This window comes from Choristoneura fumiferana, chromosome 27, assembly GCF_025370935.1.
Source record: "Choristoneura fumiferana chromosome 27, NRCan_CFum_1, whole genome shotgun sequence".
Lineage (NCBI taxonomy): Eukaryota > Metazoa > Arthropoda > Insecta > Lepidoptera > Tortricidae > Choristoneura > Choristoneura fumiferana.
In genome coordinates this window covers 3,548,771-3,557,098 of record NC_133498.1, presented here as the reverse complement: position 1 = coordinate 3,557,098, position 8,328 = coordinate 3,548,771, and the positions used below count along the sequence as shown (strand labels likewise).

The window sequence follows — 8,328 nt, the reverse complement described above, 5'->3', positions numbered from 1 at the left end:
ACTGGTAGAAAAATATTTTTATGGTTTTTTGTAGTCAGTTAAATTTTTTGTTATAAATTTTTAGATTACTTCACGAATACCTTTCATTTCATCCCAGTAACAATATGATAATTGCTCGGGGTTACTCGTGCCGGAATTGTTTTCGATGCCAATATTTATCGGAAAACATTATATAATATTACATTCTACGTAGTGGTTCTATCAAGCTTTTCCGCGTATTAGGCAGCTATAATTAGTTTTGTGGGTCACAATAATTGGATCGCACATGTGAGCCGACTCTGTTTTGAGAATCAAGTAAGATAATTAATTAGGCTGGTAAATACGCTAGTTCGTGAAAATAGTTTGCTCTTATACTTAACAAAGAATTCTGTAGCGATAGGAGTAGAAAACAAGAGCACTTCTTAATCTTCAAAAGTTTTCGAATGGAGACCGCGGATCGGCAAGCGTAGCGTAGGACGTCCACCAACGAGATGGACGGACGACCTGATTAAAGCCGCGGGTTCACGGTGGATGCAGGCCGCTTTCAAACGAAGCAACTAGAGGTCTATGGGGGAGTCCTGTGTCCAAATTGTCCAACAGTGGATGTCCTACGGCTAATGATGATTATGATTATATCTTTTGTCACTTGGGCACGTCACAATGTCACTCAAAAAGTTGCCACAGCTAAAAACAAAACACATTTTACATCACACAATCAAAAATAACCGCGCGCTCCAGATACCGTGCATCTCTAATTTCCATTATTCTTAACCAAGACATGGCACAGATTTATTACAGAAAACATTATTTTCACAATCTCGTATCAATCTCAATAGAGGGGTTTTAAAAAGGACTATGCTTCTTGAAATATAGAACTTAAATTTCAAGATAAAACAAAAGCTGGATATGGCAAAAACAGAAACAGCAACGAAGCTAAGACAGTTTGGGGACACATCAGCGTCGTTGCGTCATTTGAGACAAACTGTCTTATCACTGTAATTACTTATTGCTTTTTTGGGCAATTTCCGAAAGAAATTGGCACTGTGTTGGGGAAAACTGGACTATTTGTCGTACTTGACTGGCTGTGCTCAGTGAGGGGAAATGTCCATCTAATATTAGCAGCATCTGTACCTAGTTCAGTTTGAAACAACATGATCGGTACCTTTTAATTGTTCGTTCTTTGGGATAGCCCGGATAACAGTGTCGGACCTTTGTAAACGACCCTAAGCCAGTGGGTGTCGTGCAAGAAGTCTTAGTGACTAAGACCCTGCGGAATGGCAACACTCCACCGACGAAAGCGTAGCGTTGGTTGTTGGACCGTTGACCAATTTAGCGGATTAGAAATTTACGCTTCTTGTTCGGATTAGCCCGTGCGTCGCACCATCGTTGTAATTTGGACCTTATTGTGAATATAATAAGCTTTATTTTTCAAGCATTGAATATGTCGTGTCTCGCTTGCAATAAGTCAACAGATGCAAGTTCATTACTGAAGTGTGTAAGATGTAATGGAAATTATCACTGCTATTGCGTTAACCTAACATTGGCGCAGATTACAGAAAATTTAAGGCAGAAATGGGTTTGCCCCTACTGTGAGCCGATTGGTTTGCGTCGTCGTAGAAATGACGATACTCCTATTGAACGTCGCCCAGAAAGCAGTGTGTTTGACGACTCAGTTATGTCCTGTGATGGTGTATTGGATGAATCCAGGGTGATGCAGGGTGCATCCATTGATCCAAAAAATAACACAGTGCTAGTAACTCCACCTAACTCTTACAGTATGTCGTCACAGAGTCGTCCATCATTGGCTACTTGCCCCGAAGCACTCCTCAATGATATTGTACTGAAACTGACAACTTTACAGACACAATTTTCGGCTATTCAAGGAATTAGAACAGATTTGTCTCAGGTAAAGAGTGACATAGCTGAGATGAGGAGTAGCATTGACTCCAAATTGGATTCTTTGGCTGGGCGGATGAATGCTATTGAGTCTCGAGTAGGTGTATTGGAGGAGAGCAAGATGGAGCTCGATGAAGTTAAAAAAGCCATTAATGGCGTCATCATTGACACCAGGAGGAACGAGCAGTGGGCGAGACGTTCCAACATACAAATAAACGGCGTACCTGAAACAAGGGGTGAGAACCTGGTCTCTATTGTGAAGACATTGGCTGCACTTAGTGGCTTTGAACTTAATACGAGCACGGATGTCGACTTTGTTACCCGCGTTGCTGTAAGAAACGACACCGACAGTGCTAAACCTAAGCCTATCGTTCTCAAAATGCAGGCTAGATATAAGAAGGATGATTTTATTTCCGCTCTCCGCAAACTCAAGAACTTAAAGGCATCAGATATTGGTTTTGCCAATTGCTCTAATCGCATTTATATAAACGACCACCTGTCTGCTTTCAACAAATATCTTTTGAGGGAAGCGAAACGGAGAGCGAACCAAAAACAATATCAGTTCTGTTGGGTTCGTAATTGCACAATTATGGTTCGTCGAAATGAAAATTCCCCCATATTATATATCACCTCCGAAGAAGCTTTAAACAAGATATCATAAGTGTAATTTACTTTGTTTCTCAAACCGTTCCAGTGTACCAATGTAAATATAAAATTGTCTTATATATTAGCTCATATATTCGTAATTCTAAAATATCATTAAACTTTCACAACCTATATTATTGCAGATACAAATTCAGTAACAAATATCAATATCAGTGCTTAAGTAACAATATAATAAGTAAATATATCAATCTAATAATGGTCTGTTCTCTTAGTATGCCGTACAAAAAGAATAAATCAAATCAAGTAATAGAAGTCATTATGGGAACTAATCTTATAATTCTTCTATCTCATAAATCAGTTTTACGTGCAATGGTTATTATGATAAATTCATCACTATTATTTGTTTCTTTTTCTTACAATGGGCATTAAAATTTATTACCAAAATGCACGTGGATTGAGGTCAAAAACAATAGAATTTTCACGAAATATTTTAAGGAGAGATTATGATTTTGTCTGTATAACTGAAACCTGGCTCTTGCCCGGGATTTTTGATGGTGAACTTTTTGATTCTCGCTATAATGTATACCGCACCGATCGCGACTATGCGAACTCGAACTTGACGCGAGGCGGAGGAACGTTGATAGCCGTGCGCCGCGAGTTCCGGGCCGAGTCGCGCGAGGTCCGTGCTAACGTCGACTTGCGCGACGCGGACGTAACCTGGCTCGATGTGTCTGTCTCTGAGGGCACTATTTCAAAAAAAATACACTTGCTTACTTGTTACTTTCCTCAAACCAAATATCAAACGGAATCACAATTTGCATTATTCGAATATTTATCTAACGTATATACTAACTTCACGGATGATACTTTTATAGTTATAGGAGATTTTAATATCGCTGAAATTGTATGGGTTCCCCAACAGGGCTGTCAAAATCAGTTCATGATTGGAAATCCAAACCTTACTAACTTGGCTGCACAATTGTCGATATTTTTAAGTTTTACTAATTGGTCGCAATATAATAACATTCCGAATAAAAATAATAGACAATTAGATTTAGTCCTTTCAAATGTAAATTGTAGCATATCATCCGTAGAACCATTGGTACCAATTGATGGTCACCACCCAGTATTTTGTGTTGAGATTGACACAGAATTTAATGGGAAATGTTTAAAATCTGCCCATCATATAGTGCGCCGCTTTTTTGCCGCCGACTATGAATTAATTAATGAGGAGCTAGAAAAAGTTGACTGGAGTTATATTTTTTCGCACAATGACGTCGAACGCGCTCTCGAGGACTTTTATACTATTATAAATAAAGTGATTGATGACTTGGTTCCAACTAAATTAATAAATAGCAAAGTAAATAAATTTCCTGAATGGTACTCCCGCCCTTTAATCAGCTTAATACGTAAAAAAGCAAAACTTCATAAAAAATGGAAAACCTATAATAGAAAATCAGATTATGACACATTCTCAAAACTACGTGCTAAAGTAAAAACAATGGAGGAATATTGCTACAATGTTTTTATTTCAAGAACTGAACACAACATTCGTATAAACTCAAAATCTTTTTGGTCGTATTTAAAGTCTAAGAAGCAAAATTGTGGTATTCCTGAAACATTTTACTTGGATGATTGTACAGCAGTGGACGGCCAAGATATTGCTGTTCTATTTAATTCATTTTTTCAATCAGTGTTTGTTCCAGATGACCATGTAATTCCTACGTTCAATTTCGAACACAATTCAAATAGTACACCTTATGACAGTGTTATCAGTGATATTGACATAACTTCTAGCATTGTGGATAAGTATCTCAAAGATCTCAGTACCTCAAAGGGCAGTGGTCCCGATGGTATACATCCCGTGTTTTGGAAAAATTGCCGTGATACATTGAAATTCCCTATCTCCGTTTTATTTAATATTTCATTAAAAACTGGTATTATGCCAAAATATTGGAAGTGCTCATTAGTAGCTCCTATTTTCAAAAGTGGTGACAAACATAATATTAAAAGTTACCGTGGCATCTCAAAGTTATCAGTCATCCCTAAACTTTTCGAAAAAATCGTTTATGATCACATTTACCCAGCTATAAGACCAATGCTTATCTCACAGCAACATGGATTTATTAACAAACGATCGACAGAGTCAAATCTTTGTGAGCTAATAGATTATTCACTAGAGGCAATGGATAAGGGCTTTCAAGTGGACTGTATTTATACGGACTACTCGAAAGCATTTGACAAAATCTCGCATTCAATACTAGTTAAAAAGCTTGAAATGTTTGGAATACACGGTAATCTGTTGAGATGGCTAACTTCTTACCTTCGAGATAGAACCCAAGCAGTTGCGATCAAGGGTTACACTTCAAGTTTTGTTCCTATTGCGTCCGGTGTTCCTCAAGGCTCCCACCTGGGTCCCCTATTATTTAATGTTTTTATAAATGACGTTATTAATTGCGTCCATCATTCCAATGTTCTGTTATACGCCGACGATACAAAAATATTTTCTATTATAAAATCAATGACAGATTGCTATAACCTTCAGAGTGATTTGGACAGGCTTAGTGAGTACTGTGTTATTAATGGACTTTTCCTTAATGTCGAAAAGTGTCACTCCATAACGTTTACTCGCAAGCGTAATTGTTTCTCATACAATTATTCGCTAAATAATACAACTCTTAAAAGCGTTACTGAGGTAAAAGATCTTGGTGTGTATATAGACAATGAACTGCAACTTACCTCTCATGTTAATAAAATTGTTTCAAAAGCTTATAAAATGTTGGGGTTCATTTTTCGCCAGGGTAGGGATTTTAAAGACCCCAGGACTATGCAACTTCTCTTTAATTCTTTTGTCCGTTCAAATTTGGAGTACGCATCTACTGTCTGGAGCCCTCACTTTCACGTGCATATTGACGCAATAGAAAATATTCAACACAAATTTATAAGGCGCATGAAATGGAAATATAAATCATACGACGTTAATAGTATCGTATCTCTTGAAAAGCGCCGTGATATCAAAGATCAAACATTTCTATACAAGATTATTAATGGACATATTGATTCTCCAAATCTACTCTCAAAAATATTCTTCAGATGCCCCAAACGACAAACTCGTTCGTCTTATCTATTTGCCGTTCCCTTCAGTCGTACTGCATATGCGAGAAATAGACTACTCTTAAGAGCGTGTAAAAAACATAATGATTTATTCTCGGATGTAGATATGTTTTGCATGAATTTAAATCAATTTGTATCTGCACTGGTAAAGAAATGAATAAGTAGCTATTACTTGGATTTTTTCATACCTACTTGAAATAATAATAAAGGTACGATTAAATAAAACTTAAATAAAAACTAGTTATAAAACACTTATTATAATTTAAACTTTAATTATTTGTTTTGTTAATTTGCTCAAAAATTTGTTTTGCATGCCTATTACTTGTAACGTACGCTCGCTCGAGCAACAAAAAATGTAACTTCTTTATAAGTGGAAACTGTTTTGGCTTATGTATCATCTAAATTAATTTATAATCAACTGTGTTATATATGCTGTTTGTTTCCCAAATAAATAAATAAATAAATAAAAAAAATTAAAAGAGCTTATAAAAGCTTGCTAATACCAAACAATGTTAATACCTTGTTTCAATATTTGACAATACTTACAAAACCGTGCTTTGGTGAAAATATTACACAGGTCTAAGCCAGTGCCTTATAAATAATGTTAATTATCGATATGGATATATTTGCGTTATTTTTAATTTGACGCATCCCTATTCTGACGCTTAAGCCGAACTGAAAAATTTGCTCTTAACTGGTTTGATTCATTTTTTTTTAAATCGTACCTAAATTGTTTCTTTGACATGTTTCTAGTAAATTAACTTTTTAACGCTTTATATCGCGTTCTTGCCGTATGTCCTAAATTTAGGACATTGGGGGGCTTTCGAGAAAATATATAAGTAGTAAGTCCAAAGTAACTTCGCAATTTTGTTTCTCTCCTTTTGGTTATCCACATTCCGAACACTAGATGTAAAAGTGCTTAGTTTAGTGAGTTAGCTCTTTTAAGGACCAACGGAACCCTATTACTGAGACTCCGTTGTCTGTCTGTCGGTCTATCTGTCTGCCTGTCTGTCTGTCCGTCTGTCGCAGGGCTTTACCTCTTAAGCCGTAAAAGTTAGACACTTTAAATTTTCACAGATTATGTATTACTGTGCCGCTATACTATTACAACAAATACTAAAAATATTTTTCATGATAAAGCTAGAGGGTGACCATAGGAACTTCTGTTAAAACGACACGACTGCATCGAGTTGGACTCGTTTGATTCGTCTTGAAAAGTACTTTGGTAACCAGGGCATAGAGTACAGTCAGCTAAAAAACTTATACTCTTATTAAAACTTTACGGAAATGTTTACGGAACCCATCATGTACGAGTGCGACTCGAACTTGAACGATTGTTTTTCAACATTCAGGATGATCCGTATAAGTTTTGGTTTAAAGTATAATTTAGCATGTTATTATTGTTTTAAAACTCTAGGCTAGGTACACGATTATCAAGTATTTATTGTTATCATTAAGATACTTAACAATTATGTCAGAATTAAGATTTAATAGGATGATAAAGGGGAATAAATATAGAAATTCTAGAACAAAATTCTATAATTATTTAGTCAAAAGTTATCAGTAGTACGCAAAATTAGTTTAATCGCATTATTATCGAAAGTTTCTGAATATTTTGTAAGGGAAGTTATTAAATTATATAAGCTTGTAATTTTAAGAAAATTAGAAGCACTTGTACTGGTACAATCAAGTTCAAAGATATCTTTAAACATTTCTACTTCGTCACTGTTGCCCTTTGAAAATTGTATACAAAATTTAAAGTACAAAGTGACAGCGACAAGGTAGTAAAGTGTAAATTTCATAAGAGCTTGTATACAGTCATGTGCAAAGACATCGACACGGCCAAAGTTTACAAAAATATGTATGTATCTCAGATCAAATAATAGTAAAGATAGGGCGCTTGCGAACAACGAAGTAAGCCGGTCAAACTACACCAATCCTTGTGCTAACACAGTGGCAACCAAACTACACCAAAACCTTTATTACTTAAGCAACGCATTCCCGTGGAACACAACGTTTTTTTAACTTCGATTCATATCTCTAATAATGCCAAATTGCGTAGTGAAAGGGTGTAAAATCTATTCGTCCAAAAATAAAAAGCAGGATGGAATCACTTTTCACACGTAACTAAATTCGAAAGCCAATATTTTCAATAAAAATCGAAACCCCGCCTATGTAATTTAATCTTTTTTTATTAATTCTATTCTTTATTAGCACGGCTTAAAACGTGAGAAAGTGACACGCAACGTAAAGTTATTTGGTTCTTGTAAAAGTTTATTGATCAACGTTTTTTCCGCAGTTTTTTTTACTGTTTACTAACGTATTTTAATGTAGTAACGGTATCAAAGTGTGAAAGTAATTAAAACGCTATTTAAACGTTATTCAACGGTAACGATATTTTCGTAGTATCGGGGTACTAAGAATTATTATGGCAACACCGGCCTACGCACACATGTTTATAAAACCGGCCTTACTCGGCGTTTTTACTGTAACTTTGGTGTCGATAATCTTTGCACTTGACTGCACTTACCCTAAATTGAAGAAAGATATTTTGACTTTGACTAAACATATCTTCGATCTCAAGCGTACATAATAAAATATGCTGCATAATAAATAAGTACGCTACAAACATACTTACATAATGTAGGTACATAATTATGCTAGTAGGACAGGTGGTCTTACGGCGAAAAAATATAAAACAAAAATAATTACATCCAAGAAAATAATAAGTAC

The 8,328-nt window shown here is 35.7% G+C and overlaps 1 protein-coding gene across 1 annotated transcript; it reads left to right on the top strand.

Moving 5' to 3' along the window:
• The first annotated feature begins 1,396 nt into the window (after positions 1 to 1,396).
• Positions 1,397 to 6,055, top strand: LOC141443516 (uncharacterized). Its single transcript, XM_074108832.1, has one exon. The coding sequence runs from the start codon at positions 1,421 to 1,423 to the stop codon at positions 2,534 to 2,536; it is 1,116 nt and encodes a 371-aa protein (XP_073964933.1). The 5' UTR covers positions 1,397 to 1,420; the 3' UTR covers positions 2,537 to 6,055.
• Positions 6,056 to 8,328: the final 2,273 nt, after the last annotated feature.

What these genes read in the sequence shown, in the direction of transcription:
- LOC141443516 (XM_074108832.1), top strand. Translation starts at nt 1,421, where the DNA reads ATGTCGTGTCTCGCTTGCAATAAGTCAACAGATGCAAGTTCATTACTG.